Raw genomic sequence first — 22744 nt, 5'->3', positions numbered from 1 at the left:
CCTTCCATGGTTCCCGCCTGTTCCAATGCCAACACGGGACTTTGCGGATCTGCGGTTCTTCTGGACTTGTTCAGTCTGCGCCCTGGATTCTTTGCCCCTCTTTAGATGACTGTTGTCTCCGGTCCAGCTTCTGTTGGGGCCTGGTGCCTGGTTGGTGTCCCTGGACTTCCGGGTCACTTCTTGGCACGTTCCTCTCCAGGGTTCCGGGACTGGCATAGTTGTTGGTGGGGCTTCAGGCTTGCTGCTTTTGTTGCCTTCCCTAGTTTGTAATTGGCACTTAGTGTATTTATGCATCTTTACCAGATCTCGGTGACCTGTCTGCGTCTGCTCGGGATTCGGTTTCTGGCCTACCTCATCGATTGGCTAGTGTGGGCTCCCAGTTGTTCCGCTTGTCTGCTCTACCATCCGGAGGGACCCGGATGGTAGAGCCGGACTGTTCGCCGGTGGTTCATTGCTGGAACCATGGGGGTTCTCTTTGGTCCTTGCCTCTTTGGGGTTGGTCCCTTTGGGTGGCTTGTCTACTGGTTTCTCGGGGTTTGGCTCTGTGTGGTTCATGTCTGGGGAGTGTCCAACGTCCTAGCGGACAGCCTGTCTCGGTTCATTCCACTGTTCATGGAATGGCCAGTTGTCGCCGACTCGTTTCGTTGGCTCTGCTGGACGTATGGATTCCTGGACATGGACATCTTTACGTCGGCGTGGTCTTGGCGTCTCCCACTCTGTGGCGTCCTACCCTGCCTGCAAGGCATTCACGGTAGATGCCTTTCGGCAGGACTGGTCGAGGTGGAGTTACCTGTACCTCTTTCCCCCGGTCCAGCTGTTACGTTGGGTTCTGCTCGATTGGAGTCCTTACCAGGGCGAGTAGTCCTCGTGGCCCCTTGGTGGCCAGCCCAGCCTTGTTTTCAGGCGCTGCTTGCTCGGTGTCCATCCGAATTCGGGGCGTTTCGCGTGGCTGCTCCTCTTTCGGCAGGGCGGACTGGTCCAGTACGTGGCAGGTTCGGCCTTCTCCTCTGATCTTCGCGTCTGGTATTTTTGATGCTGGTGTATCACCGTCTCCTTGGTGATCAGGTAGCTTCATTGATGGTGTCCCACATGCGAGCTTCGTCTCGACGACTGTATGAAGTATCCAGGAGTTTCTTTTCGCCATTTTCTTGCTCTTCGTAGGTTGTCTTCTCATTTGGATCGAGTTGTTTTGTTCTTTCTTGGTTTTCAGGACCGTCATTGATGCTTCTTCCTGTCGCCTCGTATCATGTGGTGCTGTCGGAGCCGCTCCAGCTTTCGTTCGGGGTGGACGTCACATCTGCTCCGTTCCGAACACTTTCTTGTGCTTTGTTTCACCTCCGGCCTGCTCATGCGCTGCCTGAGTCGTCCTGGTCTTTGGTCAGGCTGCTCTCTTCTCTTTTCTCTCCTCGGTTTGTGGTGGCCCCTTTGGTTCAAGATTGTTTTTCCAAAGCCCTGTTTTTGTTGGCACTGGCCTCTGGGGGTCGGGTCGGGGAGCTTCCTGCTCTCCTCCGGCACAGGGGTTTCTGCTCTTTTGGTCCTGATGGTAAGTTTGTATGTTTGCAGCCTTCTCCGTCTTTTCTGACAAAAGACGTACGGCAGCTTTCCGGAAGGGTCCATGGGTTATTGATGCTTGGTTGGTTAGGCCTGGGGGTGCATCATGTGTTGTGTCCGGTTGTGGCTCTTCGCCATTACCTGTGTGCCATGACTGGGGATGCGCTTTGGGTTGATCCGGTTTCCTTAGTTCCCTGTTCCTGGGTTCGGGTTAAGTCTTGCCAGCCTGCAGTCTATCTTCGCGCCCGTGCCGTTCGAACGTTTGCAGCTTTTGCTGCCATGTTGGTAACATGCCTTGGGCTCATTTCGGGCGCGGGGATTTGCAGGTCGCACAGGTTCCTGGCCGCCCCTTATTTTGTGAGCGTGTCTGCTCCTTGGCGTTCTTGTGTTGCTTTGGGTCACAGGTTGCTGCCTGTTGTCTCGACTTGGCACTGCGGAGTTTGTGGCAGCCGTCTCCCGGGTCAGCCTTTTCTTTCCCTTCTCTTTGGGTATGTACTGCCAGGGAGCCGTAGGGGCTCCCCTCAGAAAACCAGTGTTGAATGTAATGAAACGCCATTTTCTGGGTGAACCCCAGAGGCTCTCTGGCGACCCTCCCTCCCACCGGTCGGCATTTTTGTCACGTTTGTTGAAGCTTAGCTTCCGAACTGGAGTGCTATGCAGCCGGTGAGGCGAGGTCCGGCTCCCCCCTCTCCTTGCTCTCGGTGAGGGGGAGGACTGTGCGGACGAGCGGCACGGCAGTTGGGTTACGTTTGCTTGTTTCCTTGGGATTGTAGGGAGTTCTACCTCTGCTTGCTTTTGTTGTTAGATTCTTACTATGTGGAGATTTTTTTGTTATGCCTACCTTTCTAGGTGCCTAACCCTAGTCGATGGCAGATAAGGAAAACCCCCAACCCAGGGCTATTGCTCCCTGAAACCTCTCTGAAGGGGCCAGGTTCTGGCTCATGGTCCCTGGTAGGTCTGAACTCCTTAGCTAATGTCCCGGTCTAATATAACACACATTAGCCCGATAAGCTCCAGGGAGCCTCCGGGGCTCACCCAAAAAATCGCATTTCATTACATTCAACGCTGTTTTTTTTTCACTGGGTTTTTCCCATATTATTATTCAGTAGTATGCTGTTTGATAAATTTATGTATAACATGTGGAACATTAGTATGCTCAAGTAAATTAGTCACTAATATGAGCACAATATATTCTTAGAACGGTAAAACACTGGTTCTGTGGGGAGCCACATCAGCTGCCTGACGCTATCTTACTGATAAAGTGCCATACTACTTGAGTGTCATCAGTGGCAGAGTCCTTTGTAAGCCTACTGGGGACCACAAACCAGAACCTGGACCCTCAGAGAGGCGAAGGGAGCAATGGCCATAAACACTTTACATTTAAAGTACAGTGGTACCTCGGTTTAAGAGTTTAATCCATTTCTGGAGACAGCTCATATTCCGAAAACTCGTAATCCAAAGCTAAATTTCCCATAAGAAATAATGGGAAGTGAATTAATCCGTTCCTGACTACCCAAAAATCTCGCTTCAAACTAAATTTTATACCTAATTCATCTAAATAAACCTATAAAACTATGTTCAAGTTATTACTTACCCTTGTTGTTGAATGCTGTAGGTGTATGGAAGATGGTGAGGAGGGGGGAGGAGGAGAGGTGTTACTGTTTGGAAGGAGAGTCCCCTTCCATTATAACATCAGGCAGTGAGGACCTTTCTGGCGTGCACTCCCTGGCACGTTTTGCCTGCATACCACTAGGTCCTGGTTGTGGCTCACTGCTCAATTTTCTCGCAACACATCTGTCCATGGAAGCTTCTTTTTCCTTTCTTCGCAAGCTGTCTCTGTAGTAAGGCATCACATTGTCATTGAAAAGATTAAGGCAATGGCCTACTACAGCTTTCTCTGGGTGAGTCTTCAATAAAAGTTTGCATCTCTTCCCACATCTGACACACCTTAATTTCTGCAGAAGGGACAGTTGCTACTGCCTCATCCTCCTCCACTGGAGAAACATCCTCAGCTGGGTCTTCTTGCTGTTCCTTTTGAAGGGCTTGGAGTTCTTCGGTGGTCAGTTCTGTGTTGTGTTCTTCCACCAACTCATCATCACCACCATCCAATTCCAAGCCCATTTGCCAGCCCAGAGTAACAATTTCCTCAACAATAGGCACATCATTTACAGGCTCAAACCCCTCAGTCTAGTTCTGGCACACATTCAGGCCACAATTTTCTCCAGCCAGAGATCAGGGTTCTCTGAGTCACTTCTTGCCAGGCTTTGTCAACGAGTTTTAAAGAACTACAAATGTTAAAATGGTCTTTCCAGAACTCTTTGAGAGTGAGGTTTGTGGCTTCAGTCACTTCAAAACATTTCCGGAAAAGTGCCCTTTCATACAGTTTCTTAAAATTCGCTGTGATTTTCTGGTCCATAGGCTGAATTAGAGGAGTGGTGTTAGGAGGAAGGAACTTTATTGTGAGAAATTCATTGTATCTGTGCATAAATTCATCTTCCAGTCCTGGAGGATGAGCAGGAGCATTGTCGAGGAGAAGCAGGGCCTTGAGTGGCAAATGTTTCTCCTGCAGATATTTTTCTATGGCAGGGCACAGCACTTCATTCACCCACTCCGAAAAAATAATCCTAGTCACCCGTGGCCTTTTATTAGCCTTCCACATCACACACATTTGATTTTACTGCATTTTATACTGTTTGAAAATCCTTGGATTTTCAGAATGATACACTAGCAAGGGTTTAATTTTCAAATCGCCACTCGCATTTGAACACAGCACAAGCGTAAACCTATCTTTCATAGGCTTGTGTCCGGGCAAGGATTTTTCCTCCTTGGTAATGTATGTCCTCATAGGCAATCTTTTCAGTACAGTCCTGTCTCATCACAATTAAACACTTGTTGCGGTAGGTATCCCTTAGCCTCTGCAAACTCTTTAATTTCTTCAATAAATCGTTCAGCGGCTGGTTTGTCTGAGCTGGCTGCCTCCCCCATGCCTCACAACACTATGGATACCACTTCTTTTTTTAAATTTTTCAAACCATCCCCTGTTTGCCTTAAATTCTTTCGTATCTGCACTCGTTCCAGGGGTTTTCTTTACAAGGTCTTCGTGCAATACCCTGGCTTTCTCACAAATGATGGCCTCCGAAACACTATTACCCTTTAACTCTTTGTTGTGTATCCAAATTAATAACAACTTTTCCACTTAAAGTATTTGTGGTCTTTGTTTCGGGATTGTTCTTGCGCCTTTTGCCACTTTAGCACTCATAATGTCCTTTTTCTTGCTAAGTATAGTGCATATTGTTGACGTGGCTTTGTTGTACTGCCTACAAAGTTCAACAACACGTGTACCATTTTCATGCTTCCGAATGATCTCTTATTTTTCCTCTATTGTCATCCTCACATGAGCTTTCTTGCGTTGATCCTTACCACTGGCTTTCTTGGGACCCATGGTGAGATATATAACAACAACTTTTATGGCTAAATGGCTAAAAATCCAACAAAGCGCTGAAAATCCGGGTGAAGAAGTGACGTGGGATAGTCACTGGGCGCGAGGCACTGGTAAACTGAGGGTTGAGGGGGCGACGATCGCCCTACCACCACATGCTAGGTTGGCCTGTACGTGTATCAACAAACTCGCCTTCCGAGGCAACCCTCGCCTTCCGAGGCACATTTTCCGAGCAAATCCTGCTCGTATTCCGAAAAACTCGTATTCAGGGACACTCGTATTCCGAGGTACCACTGTATATCATCTTGCCATCGACCGGGAAGGGACCCAGAAAGGTAGGCGAATCAAAGCAGACCATCTTCTGGTTGAAAACTGCAAGCTACATCCTCACAAGTGCAAAAACACACCCAGAAAGCAAACAAACAAGCAAAACTTTGTCCAACTAACCCCCCTCCCCCTCATATTAAGTTCTTTGCCCGATTTAGTCTTGCCATGTGGTCGCTATCGTTCTGGCTCCATGTTCCCATTTTCTTTGGTGTTTCTCCCTTGCAGCAGTGTTATGAAACGGATGTGTGTGTGTTGCCAGGAGTTTAAAGTACTGGAGTAGCATGCACCTAGGGCCACCTTCTCTAGGTGCTCCACGAGTACTGCCCTTGCATCGCGGGGTTCTCTTTCCTTGGGCGTTTGGGAACACTCCCCATTGGTGGGCTCCTTACTTGTGGTTGTCCTCGCCCTTGGGAGCGAGTCGGGAGTCTTGGGCTTTCCGCCTTGCCCCAGGTAAGGGTGTGTTTGTTTGCTGATGGGGTGCTCTGCGGCTAGAGCAGCCTGCATTACTATCACACGGCAGCTGATGTTTCTCTCTGGTTTGATTGTTGTGGGATTTTGGGAGGTTTTCTATTGTTTTCATGTTGGCATTTTAGCCTGTTGTAGCGGTGGGAGTCTGCCTAGCTCCTTAATAGGCTTTAGGTTGTGGTGGTGCTCCTCCTCTGTTGCCCCCGAGGCTTCACAACAGCTACTTGCAGTCGGTTTGTCTGCAACAGACAGGGTTTAGCGGCTTGGCTGGCCCCAGTGCTTGGGCTTTCCGTAGTGCTTATTCCCTCTATGGGCTCTGGAAAACCCCCGTGGGCTTGGTTGTACCATGGTACTTCTTCCGGGCTCACTCTCGCCTTGAGCGACTTTGTGGGTTATTGTTGCCCCTGCCTCAGGGAGAGTGTTGTCGATCCTGCCTCAGGGAGAGTGTTGTCGATCCTGCCTCAGTCATGCTTCCTGGGGGTCGGGGACACCTGCTACTTTGAGGATCAGGGACACCTGCTACTTTGAGGATCAGGAACACCTGCTGCTTGGGGGATTGGGGACACCTGCTGCTTGGGGGATTGGGGACACCTGCTGCTTGGGGGATTGGGGACACCTGCTGCTTGGGGGATTGGGGACACCTGCTGCTTGGGGGATCGGGGACACCTGCTGCTTGGGGGATCGGGGACACCTGCTGCTTGGGGGATCGGGGACACCTGCGACATGAGGGTCTGGCAGGACATGTTCCCTGCTTGTGCTCCTATTACTCATCCTTTCTTTAGTGGTATTTAGGATCAGGCGGCGTCTGCGTTGCATGATCAGTTCTCCTTATTGCAATGGGCCAGGCTGGTTGCCTGGTTGGAGGCACTTGGAGCTGCCGCACCCGGGTTTTAGGGACTTGGTTTGTGAGCGTTGGTCATTCCAGGGGCTTTTGGGTTCCTTCGATTCGTCCATTTAGAGGTTTCCTCCTCTTGGATTTTGACTGCGGAGGTTCGGGAGGCTTTCGGTGCTTACCTCCTGCGGGACCAAGCTTACACCTCGGTGCTGGATCCAGCTTCTTTTCGGTTCGGCTCCTCTTCCCATCTTGAGGGCATTCCATGGTTGTTCCCATCCATCTGACGAGTTGTCTCGGAGTGGGATCGCCCCTCCTTTAAGATGACCCATGTTGTCTTAGTTTGGCTCATTCTCAATCTGGGCACTGGGATGCTTTCCCTGAACCTCAGGGAGGTGTATTGGTACGTCCCTATCCATCTGGATTTTGGGCTTGATTGGGTTTTGACGTGGGGTGGCATGCTGCCATTGTCTCCCTTCGGGTTGATCTGGCACCTCGCGTTACTGTGCATTTGACTGGCCGTGGTGGCCGGTCTTTGTCTGCTAGGTCATCGGGTCTTGGTCTACCTCGACGACTGGTTAGTGTGGGCTCGCAGCTGGTTTGATTGTCTGCTAGCCAGGGATCTGGCTCTATTCCAGCTCACTGGGTTCAGGTTTCTGGTGAGCTGGCGGAAGTCCCAGTTGGTCTCGTCCCGGTTCGGACTTGGCTGGACCTTGTGTGGGATTCTCGGACTGCATCCCTTTCTCGCCCTCCTGTGGCCTTGCTCTGGTTGTGGTCCTGCCGTCAGCCGTTTTTGTGGGGGGACCCCAGTCACACTGTGGTTGTTCATGCAGCTGTGCAGGAGCCTGAACTTTGTTGGTGTCAGACCAGGTTATTTTGGCTTTTCCTGGCTTAGTATCTCATGCATATACTGTTACTTTGTATCGTGCAGCATTGGCGGAACCTCTGCAGCTTGCATTCGGGTTGGTTGTCACTTTTGCAAGTTTACTCGTGCATTTTTTTTCTTCCAGCCTGCTCATGTGCCACCTGAACCTTCTTGGCCTTTGGACCAGGTTTTTTCTTCCTTAGTTTGTGCTAGTCCCTTCAGTTCCTGTTTTTTTTTGGGGGGGGGGGGGGTGCGTTGTTTTGTTGACTTTGGCCTCTGGTGGTCGTTTTGTTCGTTGGCTACCTACTCCTCGTTTTCCAGCGCAGAATGAGCTGGCTGGCTTCTGGAGGGATCTGTTGGTTGTGGATGCTTGGTTGGTTAGGCAAGTGGTGTATCATGTGCTGTGTTCGGTGGCAGCTTTATGCTGCTTCCTGCGGGCCACCGGTTCGGTGTCAGTAGACACACTCTGGATTGATTGTCTCCCTGGTTCTCAGTTCCAGGGTTTGTGGGGTCTCAGGTTGTCTGCTGTCGCTTTACGTCCAGCCTACCCTTGTGCCCATGATGTTCGGATGTATGCCGCTCATTTGGCCGTCTTTAGAAGGTTTTCAGGTTTTGGAGGTTGGTCACAGTCCTGGCTTCCAGTTCTCTCATGACCATCCCGGGCCCTCTGCTGCTTGGTGGTGTTTAGGGGCAGACAGAAGCCCCTAAGTTGGGTTTTGCTCTGCAGAGCTGCCACCTCCTGGATCCTTCCCTGTTTTCTTTCTCTTTGGGTAGTTAGCTTCAGAGAGCCGATGGGGTTCCTCACAAAAAACCAGTGTTGAATGTAATGAAACGCCAGTGCATATCTGGGTGAGCCCCGGAAGCTCCCTGACACCCTCCCTTCCTCCGGTTGGCGGTTTTCATCATTCAAACAACGAAGTTTTCCTTGTTTGTTTGCTTTCTGGGGAAGTTCTTTTGTGCTTGTGAGGATGTAGCTTGCAATTTTCACCCAGACAAGGTCTGTTTTGATTCGCCAACCTTTCTGGGTCCTTCCCTGATCAGTGATAAGATGACATACTTTAAATGTAAAATATTCATGGCCATTGCTCCCTCCCCGTCTCCGAGGGGGCCAGGGTCTGGCTCGTGGTCCCCGGTAGGCTTACAAATGACTCTGCCACTGATGACACTCAAATAGTATGACACTTGATCAGCAAGATAGCTTCAGGGAGCCTCCGGGGCTCACCCAGAAGCCCCGGAGGGTGCTTCTGGGTGAGCCCAGAAACTGGCACTTCATTACATTCAAAGCTGGTTTTTTTGCTGTTATTACACTGTATATACACATTATATATAATTACATTTCATGCACAATTATGAAATGCTCATAATTTGTGCAAAGGTGTAACTGCTTGCATTGAATATATTTTCTTACCATTTTGAATGTTTGTGATTTTTTCAAGTGCAGTGATGCATTGGACTATCAATAATGTTGTACACATATCACAGAACATGTAGAACATAGATACACACAGGTATATTTGTCATTAATATGTGGCATACATATGTTAAATATTACTATTTACAATTTTATGCCCCATAATTAGCCACTAAGCTGTTCTCATGGGTCCAAACAGCACAGCAACCCCCAGTAGTCATCTGACAACACCACTTTACTGTAAAAAGCCTCCCAATATTACTATGCACATTGCTAACTCTAGTCACACTACTATTATCATCATCAGGATCCTGGTCACTAAATCCTGAATATGGTAATTTTCCACAAGTTAGTTTTTTAAAAGAACACGAGGTCTTGTTTCATGATACATAGATGCAGAAAACTGCAGCTGTGTGTTGTAGATATATGCCTTGTGACGTGAACATCATAACCAACATTAAGTAAACTGATATTTGATCTTTGTGTATAATTTTTGTCAGTCAGGATCTTCCATGACGCTGTCATCAGTAAATAATCACAGTTACTTATTTCATCATCATTAAAATGATGGTGTGGGCAAGGCAGTGTTGTGAGCAGCAGCTGCTGCTGCATGCGTTGCTCGGTGTTGCCCTCTCAGCACAGGCACTTGTACCCAGGAGGGGTGCCCACAATTTTATTCAAAGATGGCATCTGTTTACTGAATGCCTGAGAAGCATATATGAGCCCTGTGTAAATGTGGGATTTTTAAATCTTGGGTTGTGCTTTAAAACAGCCCCCAGCTGTCTTTTAACTATGGATAAGTATGGATAAACTAATTAGCAATAATTTATAAATAATTACCATGATCAATTCCAGCCATTTGGGCAGTGGGAGCGCTAAAGCATTCCATCAAATATTTGTATGTCGCATGCCTTCACCACTGTATGGGTTTAAGGTCTGTAAACATGTACATCTGTATCCTGAAATGTAGCTATTTATGAAGCAAGATTAGTGCCATTTTCCCACTTGATTATACCCATGGTGTTTATGGCACCACTATGGGCATGTATCCTAATGCAGTAAAATATGGGTTCAATATAACAACTATGATATAAGATGATAGCAGTGATTACAATGGTGAAGTTATATGGCTTAGGCACATATATTGGAGGATTGGGGTAGCACTAGATACAGTATGAGTTTGAAGCACTAGGTAGGAAACTATGAAGATGAAAATAGGTACTTTTTGGTTTTATTTTTGAATAAGGCAAATGTTTGACAGCTTTTTAATGCATTAGGAAGCGAGTTCTGTAGACTAGGTCCCTTTATTTGCATAGTGTGTTTACATAGATTAAGATTGACTCTGGGGATATCAAAGAGATTTATTTCATGTGGTGATTATGGGTTCTATTACATCTGTCCAGGAAGAATTTCAGAACCAGTGTGTTGAAAAACACGGTTCCAAGTAGATTTTACAGTGCACTACAAGTAAAGATATAGAGGCAGAAATGAAGTTACCAGAGCCATTGTGAAAGATATGAAAAAAACCAGTAGTGATTGCAAGGAGGAACAGACTCTATGTGCATGACTAGTGAGGAAACAAACTGAGAAGCACACACCTGATCAAAGTCATATTCAGAACTTTCAGGGATGGGGGGAGGGGGGGGGGCAGTGTGATGCATACTGGATGAAATAGAGAACTAAGATGCAATGAGATATTGGAAGGTGTACCAAAATCAAGACATGTTTAAAGATTAGAGAGAGAAAAAAATAGAGGCAAGACAAAATGCAAAAGCAGGCAAAGGTACCCCCTAGGTCACACACAAGTATGGTGTAGCAAGCACTATCAACAACAGAATACAATGTAACTCTGGTTCCAATAGCCAATACCCATAACTTAGCAACACATGCAGTAATGACTTCATAAGGTCCAAGTCCTCAGCCCTCCTCCCCTTCCTCCCTCCCAAACATGCATAGTGTTCATCCTTCTCCAAGGATTACTAATGAGTATTTCCCAGTATTACTCAATAGTAATAAAGTAATGTACACTAATGAAGCTTGTATAACAAGCCCTCTCATGTAGTGCCCTGACTTATCAGATGCAATTGCACATAATTGTAATTACACAATTATAATTACACAATTACAGTTATGACAAAAAGTGCTGGGAAGACGGGACACCACGGGCATAGCTCTCATCCTGTAACTACACTTAGGTAATTATAAACAAACATAACAGAGTTCCACAGTACTAAATTCATATGTAAAATTAATTATCTTTAATTTTTAGGATTGATGAGTATAACACCAAGGAAAAGAAAGAGAGCATATTTCTTTGTGAAGAACGAGAAGCTGCCATGATGTCGGCAACAGCAGCGCAGGTAGAAGACACCGTCACAGGCGGCGACGGGGTTGTCTCGCCAGGACCATCTGGGTTTGCCAGACCAAGTGATAGGGCCCTCACCATTACAAGTGAAAGTGGCTGTAATCACGCAGGTTCCTTAAGTACAACAGAGAGCAATGTTGCAACATCTGTCCATTACATGGCCACTAATATAGAGTGTAATGGTCAATGTCAATGTAACCAATGTAAGCCCACATCTTTCAGTGGTATCCTCACAAAGTGAAGCAAGGTTAAAAATGTTTAAATTGTGTAATGATGGTTTCCATTGTGTGATAACAATTGGCTTAATATAGGTCCAATTTCATAAGAATGCTGGAAAAGTATGCCTGGGATCAGTAAACAACAAGTAACAAGTTTGAAATTGGGGGAAAGAAATTCCAGGTTGTGATTTGAAGGCTTACTGATCTGCTGTGTAAGTGTTATTTACCTACTATTTTTTATACATTAGTTTTAATGACTTAGGATACATAAATTTAACGTGTGTGTTACTTTTGCAATGCTGTCTCATTAGGTGTTAATGGGGATTACCAATTTTACTACTGCCTTATATAAGTTAAATTAACTAGAATTGGTCATCTGCAAGACAGCACCTACTGTAGCTTCTGAAGATGTAGCAACACCTCAGGTAAATGGTCTTCACAATACTTGATTGTAGTGGTTAATCGGGTAATTTTAGAAACCCGTTTTTAAGATTGAGTACAATTGAATTCTTTTTGGATTTCTCTACTCCAAAACAGTTTTAAAATAAATTGGTCTCGTGTGTGTGACCATCCCCATTAAAGATATGACAAAATCTGTGATAGTTAAATTGATTCCAACATTGTTTTACATAAAATAAACATCCAAGAGTCAAGACATTGCGGGTTCAGGTGCCGAGTGTATACAACAGTATGCGCGCACTCAAGAATAAAGATGCTATCAGAAGAATTTGCCTTCATACATAGCACAGTTATTGCACTTGCTCATTACTCTCACTTGGACCTTCTGTATTCATTATTTCCTCTTTCAACGTTGTCTTATTCCAAATACAGTATGTTGTCTGCAGTACTACTAAACTTGATTTTCTATGAAACTTCCTGACTTTGTTCAGCCTTTTGATAATTGCTAATTATGAAACTGCACAACAATCCAGCCAATAGCAGAGAATATTTTTTTCATATTAAATATCACTAATAATCAAGCAGATATTTTTTATTCCATCTAACCTTATTTAATGTCCAAATTGCATTTAGCCCTTAACCCTTCAACTGCGCAACACATCATATGATGTGGTAACTGCTGAGGAATTGCGCACCACATCATATGATGTGTAGGTGTTCCGTGCAAGATTTAAAAATCCCGCGGCTATATGGAGTTCACATAGGCTTTCTCAGGGCTCTTGTAAACGGACGCCATTTAAAAAAAAAATCGTGGGCAACATTCCCGGGTGTGAGAGCATCAATACTGACTGAGAAACCAAGGCTGGCACACGCAGCATGAGTTAACAGCACTGCTGTTCAGCTTGTGACCACAGCATTGCCTAAAAATGTCAAAATATACAGGTACCTGCTATTATTTAGCAATGATAGTATTACAGAAAACACCTGTGATAAAAATGACCAGAATTCTGATAATAGTCGGACTGCTGTGATAATTGGCGTTGTATGTAGTATGGTGGGAAGAGTAATGCTGAGGGAGGGAGGGAGATAGTGTCGTCTGCTGACTCTGTGTGGTCACCTGTTATTGTCTGCACTCTCCATACCAGCACAGTGGTTTTCTGTGATGAACACAAATGTGGATACTTATTTATTGTGTGTGTGTATTAGTGTAATAAAAGGAGTATTTTGGGAGGAGTCATTTGGGTGACGGAGGTGGCATCATCTGCATGACTTGTCGTGCTGTGTAGAGGGTGGCCACTGTGCTCTTTGGACACCATACCACCTTGGCTGTACAGTTATGGTGAATAAAACATATAGATACTTATATATAATCTGTGTGTATAGTGTAATAACACCACAAACAGTACTGTTGGGGGGGAGAAATGTTAGTGTATGGTCTTGAACCAGTGAGGTAAGCAGCCATTAACTGATGGGGTGTGTATGGTGACCCCTCTTATTGCCTGAATTCACCATACCACCTTAGTTATACAGTTATGACGAACAAAACGTGTAGATACTTTATATATAAGTACATGTTTTGTTCACCATAACTGTACAACTAAGCTGGTATTGAGTTCAGGCAATAAGAGATGTAGCTACACACAGTCAGCTGGCGGCTGCCTCACTCACTGGTTCAAGACCAGACACACTAACATTTCTCCTCCAACACTATTGTTTGTGGTGTTATTACACTACTATATACACATTTTATATATAAGTATCTACATGTTTTATTCACCATAACTGTACAATTAAGCTGGTATGGTGCTCAAACAGCATAGTGGTCACTCTACATAGCGTGACAAGTCATGCAGACAATACTACCTCGCTATCTCCCTCAGCATTACTCCTCCTACACAGTGCTAATTATCACAACAATCCTGCTATTATCACATTCCTGGTCATTTTTATCAGTCAGGGGTCTTCTGTAATACTGTCATTGCTAAATAATAGCAGTTGCATATTTATTTTGACATTTTTAGGCATTGCTGTGGTCAGAAGCTGAACAGCAGTGCTGTGAGCTCATGCTGCGTGCACTAGCCTTGGTTGCTCGCACAGCACTGTGGTGCTCTCACTGGAGAATATTGTCCACGATTTTTTTTTTTTTCTTTAAATGTCGTCTGTTTACAAGAGCTCTGAGGAAGCTGATGTAAACCCTGTATAACCACGGGCCATTTGAAACGTGCCCAGTACCCTACGTCATATATGTATGCCATGAGCACAGTGGGAAACGTTACTCCGGTCGTATATATATGTCATGTGCGGTTTAACGGTTAATGGAGATTCATTATCAGATTAGATTATTTAATTGGTATATTTAGTTAACTTGCTCTATCCTATGATTAGTGGTATATAGGACAGCTTAGGTTTTCTGATGATTAAATCCTCATCATGGGAGGCGACTTCCGGACGTGATGTGAACACGTGACAATAACGTTTCTCCTATCAAACAACCAACCAGCCGTATTCTTCTCATCCATAGTACAATATTTCTGCCAACGAGTTACAATATAAATACTACTGTATTTAAAATATGTTATAAACTTAGAGAGTTGACTGATTAAGTGAAATTTAAATTACGATTAATCTATGAATATGAATGGAGGGTTTACCTCCCCCCCCTTGGTATCTATGGGTATACTATATAACCGGAACAAGTCTATGTAACCATAAATTGAGCTCGACTACAAATTATGACCTGAACCGGAGCAAGAGCCTTCCCCAGGTGTAGACAAGGTTGGTCAAGGCAGCTTAACCCCTGGAGCGGCTCTTGCAATTATAGCCTGCAACACGCCCAAGCGCAAGAAAAAAATCAAATATTTTTTTTGCCTTATAAAAGTGTTCATTTGTGTTCCCTGATCACAGGAAAAATGATACCAAAAATTGTAGGTGGCATATTTTGGCTGCTATAGGGCAGGGAAGTCTGGCAAAAAAGGTGTTGACAGAGCAAGCGTCGGAGAGGTCTGCCCGAGCTGTCAGGTTGGAGTTGCCACAAAGATGGTATTACCTAATTACAGTGCACCACTTGGTTTCTGAACCCCTTGGAGACGAGACCCGTTGGTTATCATGTAAGTTCATAAACGAGAAATGGAGGGAAAAAATAAATTGGAAATGTGTTAAAAAAAAAAGTATAAAAAAATTTGACAAAACTTTAGGGAAAAAATTGACAGGTTCATAGCATAAATGCGACCGTATTTTGTTTATACTCGCCAATAAGTGAAGTCCTGATCCGCTTATGTTGATGAAGCATAGTTATTTACATGGAAGAGGCAGTGGTGGATGTTGGTGTTTGGTTGACTGAAGTTGTTGGGTTGACTGGGTCAACATGCGATGAGTCGGGTGCAGGTGATGCAATATGAGCTTTCTTGGAAGCCATTGCAAAAGACTCTTTAATTGACATTTGTTTCATTCCCTATGATCTTGTTTTTGAAAACTTCATATACAAATTGTACAGACTCATCATGTCCTTAGTTTCAAACTCGCTGTAACGCGTGTCCATAAATGTCAGAATGCTTTCAAAATGTTGCTGAACTTTTTCCATATTACATTTTTCCATTAATGTTTCTTCTTCCTCTTCCGCTCCATCTTCTTCATTGCACTCTTCTGGCTTTTTTGCCGCACATATTAATTCTATAATTTCGTCATCAGTCATGTTTCGATTGTTAGGGCTTCATCAACAAAATCTATCCACTTATTTGTCATCTTCTAATGTTTCAGTCACCAGTTCTGCTCTCAGCTCAAGGGACTTAATCCCCTTGACATATGCTAGGAGTTCCTCTCTTAATTTTTTCCTCTTGCTAACTTTCTTCACCGCAAATCCTTCAAAATCCGCCTCATCATCTTCCTCGGGAAACAGACTTGACGTGGGCCAAAATTTTTCCCAGCCATTTCTTAAGTGTTGTCTGCAGTACCTCATACCATGCACTATCAGTCCAGATAGCTGACTTTATTGTGAAGACTTTATAAAAGTCCTTAATTGTTCCTAGCTGATTATTAAGATGTCTGGCAAACATCCTCTTGTAGTGGTGTTTAAGGTTCTTAATTATTCCTTGATCCATGGGTTAGATCACTGAAGTTGTATTGGGTGGTAAGAACGTTACAATAATACTGTATTGCCATTTACAAGCTCATCACCTCGTGGATGCGTTGAACTATTATCTAGCAGCAGCACAACTTTGCTGTTTTGTGGGAGGCCAACACTTTTCAGGTGCTCCTTCACCTCTGGTACAAAGTTCTTATTAAACCACTCGCCAAATATTACTCGAGACATCCACGCACTTGGCTGGTCCTTATAAATCACAGGGAAGCACCTAGCTGACTTTAAAGCCCTGGGGTTTTTGCTACTTTCCAATCACAAGTAATTTTAATTTGTGCATGCCAGCTGCATTTGCACAGCACCACAAAGAAATTCTCAGTTCTGTTTATAACCACCTGAAGGATTGTCCTCACCACTATTAGCCATCGTGTCTGTGGGTAGCATACGCCAGTACAAACCTGTCTCATCAGCATTATAAATTTGCTCTGGAGATAAATTTTGTTCCTGCACCATCTCCGCAGATTTACTTGCATACTCATCAGCACCAACAATTTCAGTAGATTGTCTTTCACCATTTACTTTAATGGACCTAATGCCATGACGGGTTTTAAAGCTTCTGAGCCATCCATCACTGTATACACACTTTTGAGTAATTTTCATTGCTTGGTGAAATTCACGCGCCTTTTCCACGAGCAGCCAGCCTGTCACTGGCTTCATCACCTCACGCCTCTGTACCACTCCCCACACTGTGTTATCAACACTCTCCACCTTTGCTTTACTTACTACCTTTCTATTTTGTATTGCCTTAAAACTTTCACTTTTAGAGAAATAGTAACAAATGAAGATCAAAAACAGAACTTTTGCTAATGCCATATTCAGCGCACACGACACTTCTCGGGACACCGCTCTCCACTTTCTTAATTATTTCAACTTTCTTCTCAAATGTCATCACTGACCTCTTCCTTTTACATAACGGGCTTGTTGATGCTTTCACTGACACAATGCGTGCATTTGGAGCCAACATGGTGCACTGATGTTCCTTGATTGTGCTGATATGTAAAACAAGGTCACGGAATGAACACCCCAGTCTCGTGACAAGTTCCAACAATGGGAACAATAGGCTGTGAATCTGTAACTTCACAGGGGTAACAGGCACTAGAGTGGTGGCGCCCAACACGGTCAGTGGGCAAACTAAACCATCTCCCACCCACCCACAACGGGCCGGTGCGATGCTTGGCAAACCGCTTCCTTACCCGAACTTGGTTCGAGTAGGTTAACCCCAACCCCGACCAGAGTGAGGCTTGGTGGACTGCTTCCTACCCGAATTTAGTTCGTGTAGCATGACTCCCCAACCCCAATCGGGAAATTGGAAGTTTCGGATACCTAAAGTTCGGAAACAAAGTGGTGCTCTGTATTTCAATATCTGATTTAATTTTGTGTGTGTGTGTGGCAGTAATATTATTCAATAGTGTGTAGTGTGATATATTTATATAATAAAATGCGTGAACCAACTGTACAACTAAGCTGGTATGGTGAGTCACGGCAATAACTGTGGTCGTCACACGGTCAGCTGACGCTATGTTCCTCACTCTCCAACAATCCTCCTCCCACTATACTGTTTGTGCTGTTTTTACATGATATACACACATTATGTACAAGTATCTATGTGTTATGTTCACCATAACTGTACAACTAAGTGTGTGTGGTGTCCAAACAGCATAGTAACCATCCTACACAGCATGACAAGAGAGACAGCAACCAGCAGACGACGCCACCTCCCTCACCAAAATAGCTCCTCCCAACATCCTGTACTCCTTTTGCTGTTATTTCACTCTATACACACGTTATATATATAAGTATCTACATTTGTGTTCACCATAGCGAACCACTAGGCCTAGTGGACCAAACTCTCACAAGTTAAGCTTGGCCTCGGGACGGGCTATCTTCTTGAGATCTTGAGGTTATCTTGAGATGATTTCGGGGCTTTGGTGTCCCCGCGGCCCGGTCTTCGACCAGGCCTCCACCCCCAGGAAGCAGCCCGTGACAGCTGACTAACACCCAGGTACCTATTTTACTGCTAGGTAACAGGGGCATAGGGTGAAAGAAACTCTGCCCATTGTTTCTCGCCGGCGCCTGGGATCGAACCCAGGACCACAGGATCACAAGTCCAGTGTGCTGTCCGCTTGGCCGACCGGCTTCCTTAGGGCTTAGGGAGTAGAACAACTCCCAGAACCCCATCAACCAGATATCAACCAAGCTGGTATGGTGAGTCAAGACAATAATAGGTTGCCACACAGTCAGCAGACGACACCACCCCTCCCTCCCCCCCCTCACCAAGAATACTCCTCCTACCATACTTCACACATCTCTAATTCTCGCCACAATGCTGCTTCAGTGGTATCTCGGTTTACAAACGCCCATTTACGAACTTTTCGGGTTACAAGCCTGATTTGTTCAGAAAATTTTAATCGGGGTACGAACTTTACCTTGGGATACTAGTTTGTTGATGCGTGGACGGCCAACCTAGCACGTGGTGGTTGCCGCCTTTGCTGAGGTGCGCTCTCCTCTTTCTGCTCCTGGTCCTACTGTCTTTGACCGCCCTCTCTGTTGCCTCCTCCTCCTCCTCCTCTGCTGAACCCTGCTCGTCCACCTCTGGTCTGTCCTCCCGCTCCCTTCCCTCCATCCTTACTCGGTTTACCCATGCCCCCCAACCCTGACTTCGCTGACCCTGATCCTGACCCCGAGCTACTTTAACATGCTGTGTTCCTTTTTCACCTTTGTTTCTTCATTGTTCTCTGTTGTTATCCTTTCTCTTTTTGTTGATGTCTATTCTTCATTGGAACATTCGTGGATATTATACCAATTTCCTTGAACTCCAACTTCTGATTTCACAGTTTTCACCCCTTTGTATCCGTCTCTCGGAGCCGATGCTTAGTGCTCGTCCTAGTCGCTTCCGTGGCTATTCCTTTCTTTCCCCCTCAGCTTTTGCTGGGGCCCATAACTCTTCTGCTCTCTTGATTCGCTCAGATGTTCCCTTCGTCCCCTTACTTTTTTCCTCGCCTCTCTACTGTTCTGCTGCCCGTGTCTTTGTGCAAAATAGTACACGGTTTGTTCCATTTATCTCCCCCCCCCCCACTGTCCCACTTTCTCTTCCCGATCTTAAACACCTCCTAGACTCCTTGCTGGAGCCTGTGCTCCTGCAGGATGATTTCAATTGTCGTCATGCCCTTTGGGGTGATGTACTGACAAACACCTGGGGTCGCCTCCTTGAACCTTTCATCCTCTCTTCTTCCCTGTCCCTTCTTAAATCTGGTGAGCCCACTCATTTGGACTCTCGGACTCGCGCCCTTCCTGTCTCGCTCTTTCTCTGTGCTCGTCATCCCTTTCCTTAGATTTCAGGTGGCGGGTCCTTGATGACCTCCATGGCAGTGACCATTTTCCTATCCTTGTTACTTTTTTCTCTTCACCCTCTTCTCTCCTTCCCTAGGTGGTGGTTTGCCGAGGCTAATTGGTGCCTCTTTACTCTCCGTGCTACTATTTCCGACCTCTCCGTTCTGCCTCGCCCTCGCGCCCTCCTTTTTCATGACACTGTCTTTGACGCTGCCCTCCGCTCTATTCCTCGCTCTTCCTCTCGGGGAACGCGGAAGTGTGTTCCCTGGTGGAATGTGGACTGCTCGGGCTGTCTGCTGTTATCATGCAGCCTGGAAGAGACATCGCCGTCGGCAGAGAGTTGAGTCTTTTTCTTTTGTTTCTGTGCGGTGGCCCGTAGAACCATCCGTGCAGCTAAACGTGTTTACTGGATGTCTTATGTCTCCACCGTTACGTCCGAAACTCCTCTACCGCTAGTCTGGAAGCGTATCCGCAAGATTGCGGGTAAGTTCGTTCCCGATGTCTCACCGGTCCTTCGCCTCCGTGGTGCTCTTGTGGCAGACCCATTGCAGGTCGTGACCGAACTGGGTTCCCACTTTTCATCTGTTAGTTCTGGTTCTCATCTTCCCCAATCCTTCCTTCTTCATAAGCCTATTCTTGAATCTCATCCTTTAAATTTCTGTACTCATTTTCGCCTTCCCTATAATGATTCTTTCTCTCTCTCTGAGCTTCAGTCTGCCCTAGCCCTCTGCGGTTCTACGGCAGCGAGCTCTGATGGCATTCGTTATGAAATGCTTCGCCATCTCCCTCCGTGCACGTCTACGTATTTACAGTCTGTACAATAGGGTCTGGGAATCATCGTCAGTCCCTGAAGACTGGCTCGATGCTGTTGTCCTCCCTGTTCGGAAACCAGGGTCTCTCAGGTCATCCCCCAAGGACTTCCGCCCTATTGCCCCTTACGAGTTGTGTCTGCAAGCTCTTTGAACGTATTGTTAACGTTCGTTTGAAGTGGTTCTTAGAACACTATCACCACCTCTCCCCTTCTCAATTTGGTTTTCGCAAGTGCCACAGCACAATGGATGTCCTGGTGAACTTGGAGGTCTATATTCGTACTGCTTTTGCTGCGAAGACCTCCGTTGTTGCTGTCCTTTTTGACCTGGAAAAGGCTTACGACACTACCTGGCGGTATCATATTCTGTCTCAACTTCATTCTTTTGGCCTTTGTGGTCATTTCCCTCTCTTCCTCCAGTTTCCTCTCTTGTCATTCCTTTCGTGTGCGGCTTGGTACCACTCTCTCTGCCCCTTTTCAGCAGTATGAGGGTGTAACCCAGGGTAGTGTTCTGAGCACTACTCTCTTTCTAGTTGTCCTCAATGGTCTTCTTTCCTCTCTTCCTTCTGGCGTCTTCTCCGCTCTCTATGTTGACGATCTTACCCTTTGTTGTCAGGGTGATGATTCGCCTCTCCTTCAACGGCGGCTTTAACTTGCGATTGATGCTGTGTCGTCTTGGGCCACCGATTATGGCTTCAAGTTCTCTGCATCTAAGACTTGTGCTATGACTTTTACTCAGAAGCATGTCGTTCTTCGTCCCTCTTTGTCGCTTTATGGTCATCCCCTTGTGTACAGGGATTCCGCTAAGCTTTTGGGGTTAATCTTTGACACTTGTTTGTCTTGGTCGCCCCATATCTCTTACCTTCGAGTTGCATGCTCTAAAGCCCTTAACCTACTTAAGGTTTTGTCCCAAACTTCTTGGGGAGCGGATAGGCGCACGCTCCTCTATTTGCACTGATTGATTGATGAAGATTAAGCCACCCAAAAGGTGGCACGGGCATGAATAGCCCGTAAGTGGTGGCCCTTTTGAACCAATACCAGTATTAATAGATGATACTGGAGGTGCACCTGCACCCTGCGTGACGAGAGATGTCTCCCGTGAATTATTTGCACTTCTTTCTTGTCCTGTCTAAACTCGATTATGGTTGCCCTGCATACTCTTCTGCTTCTCCTTCTACTCTTCACCGTCTTGATGCTTTGCACCATACTGGGTTGCGTCTCAGCTCTGGTGCCTTTCGTTCAACTCCCGCCCTCAGTTTGTATGTTGACACTGGCTTCCTCTCTCTCCAGGACCTGTCTTCACTATCTTGCGCGGTCCTTACAACATCCTCTCGCTTCTGTCATGCTTTAACTTTTACCCCTCCTGTGGTTCCTGTTCCTCTTCATCGCCTCCCTCTTTCTGTCCGGTTGTCTCGCTTACAGGATTCTCTTTCTGTTCATATTTCTAATGTTTCTCCTCGTATTGTTCCTTCCTTGCCTCCATGGAGAGTTCTTCTTCCAAAGTTTTGTACGTCCTTGACTCGCGTCACTAAAGCTTTTACCCCTCCTACGGTTCTGAAACGCCTTTTCCTTGAGCACTTTTCTTCGCACTCCCACTCTATTTCCATCTTCACCGATGGGTCAAAGTCTGCGGACGGTGTTGGCTACTCTGTTGTTTTTCCTGACCGCACTTATATGTATCGCCTCCCTTCGGAGGCTAGCTTCTTCACAGCAGAACTTTATGCTATTCTCTATGCTCTCCGTCTCTTGCTTTCTCATTGTCATTCTTTCTTTGTGGTTGTAGTTGACTCTCGTAGTGCCCTCATGGCTCTAGGGTCCTTTAATCCTGTTCATCCGATGGTCATTGAGATTCAACATTGGCTGTTTCTTATTTCTAGTAAATTTAAATCAGAGTTTTGCTGGGTTCCTAGCCATATTGGAGTCTCTTTAAATGAGCGTGCGGATGCTGCCGCTAGGGAAGCTATCCATTCTTGTTTCATCTCCCGTAAAGGTCTTCTTTATTCCGACTTTTATCCTGTTATTCATTTCTCCATCCTTGCCCGTTGGCAGGGTTGTTGGTCCTCTGTAGTTAGTAACAACCTGCGTACTATCAAACGTAGTGTGTCCCCGTGGCCTTCCTCCTACCACTGTAACCGGCAGTGGGAAATTGCTTTGGCAAGGCTGCGGATTGGCCATACTCGCTTAACCCATGGTCACTTAATGGCGCACCGCCCTGCTCCTTATTGCCCAAATTGCGTTGTCCCTCTTACAGTTGTGCATATCCTTGTTGAATATCCTGACTTCCAGGACGAGCGTGTGTCTTTCTTTCCGACCATTCCTCGCGGTCACTTGTCCCTCGATAGAATTCTTGATGAATCGGATACTTTTGATATTATTCGCCTTAAGCATTTCTGTTCTCGTATTGGCATTCTTGGTGATATTTAGCGCCCTCCAATTGTTTTGCACTTTGATGGTGCTACATAGCTTTCCCGGTTTGGTGCCTTCTTTTGATAATTACCTTATACATACTATGGTACAAAATATCTGTGTATTATGTATGAAATTTATTTTGAAGTTAATATTTTTGGGAGTGTGGAACGGAATAATTCAATTTACATAA

The 22744-nt window shown here is 45.7% G+C and overlaps 1 protein-coding gene across 2 annotated transcripts in view; it reads left to right on the top strand.

Annotated features, from left to right (window-relative positions):
* Positions 1 to 12453, top strand: part of LOC123757268 (glycerophosphocholine phosphodiesterase GPCPD1) — a 182842-nt gene extending 170389 nt beyond the window's left edge. For both annotated transcript variants that reach the window (XM_069323819.1, XM_045740805.2), the window contains one exon: positions 11160 to 12453. In XM_069323819.1, the coding sequence (XP_069179920.1) occupies positions 11160 to 11496 (337 nt within the window). In that variant the 3' untranslated portion in view covers positions 11497 to 12453. The remainder of the gene's footprint in view (positions 1 to 11159) is intronic.
* The last annotated feature ends 10291 nt before the right edge of the window (positions 12454 to 22744 follow it).

Source organism: Procambarus clarkii, chromosome 13, assembly GCF_040958095.1.
Source record: "Procambarus clarkii isolate CNS0578487 chromosome 13, FALCON_Pclarkii_2.0, whole genome shotgun sequence".
Lineage (NCBI taxonomy): Eukaryota > Metazoa > Arthropoda > Malacostraca > Decapoda > Cambaridae > Procambarus > Procambarus clarkii.
Note: the sequence above shows the minus strand (reverse complement) of the source record. Positions and strands in the feature narration are given on the sequence as shown.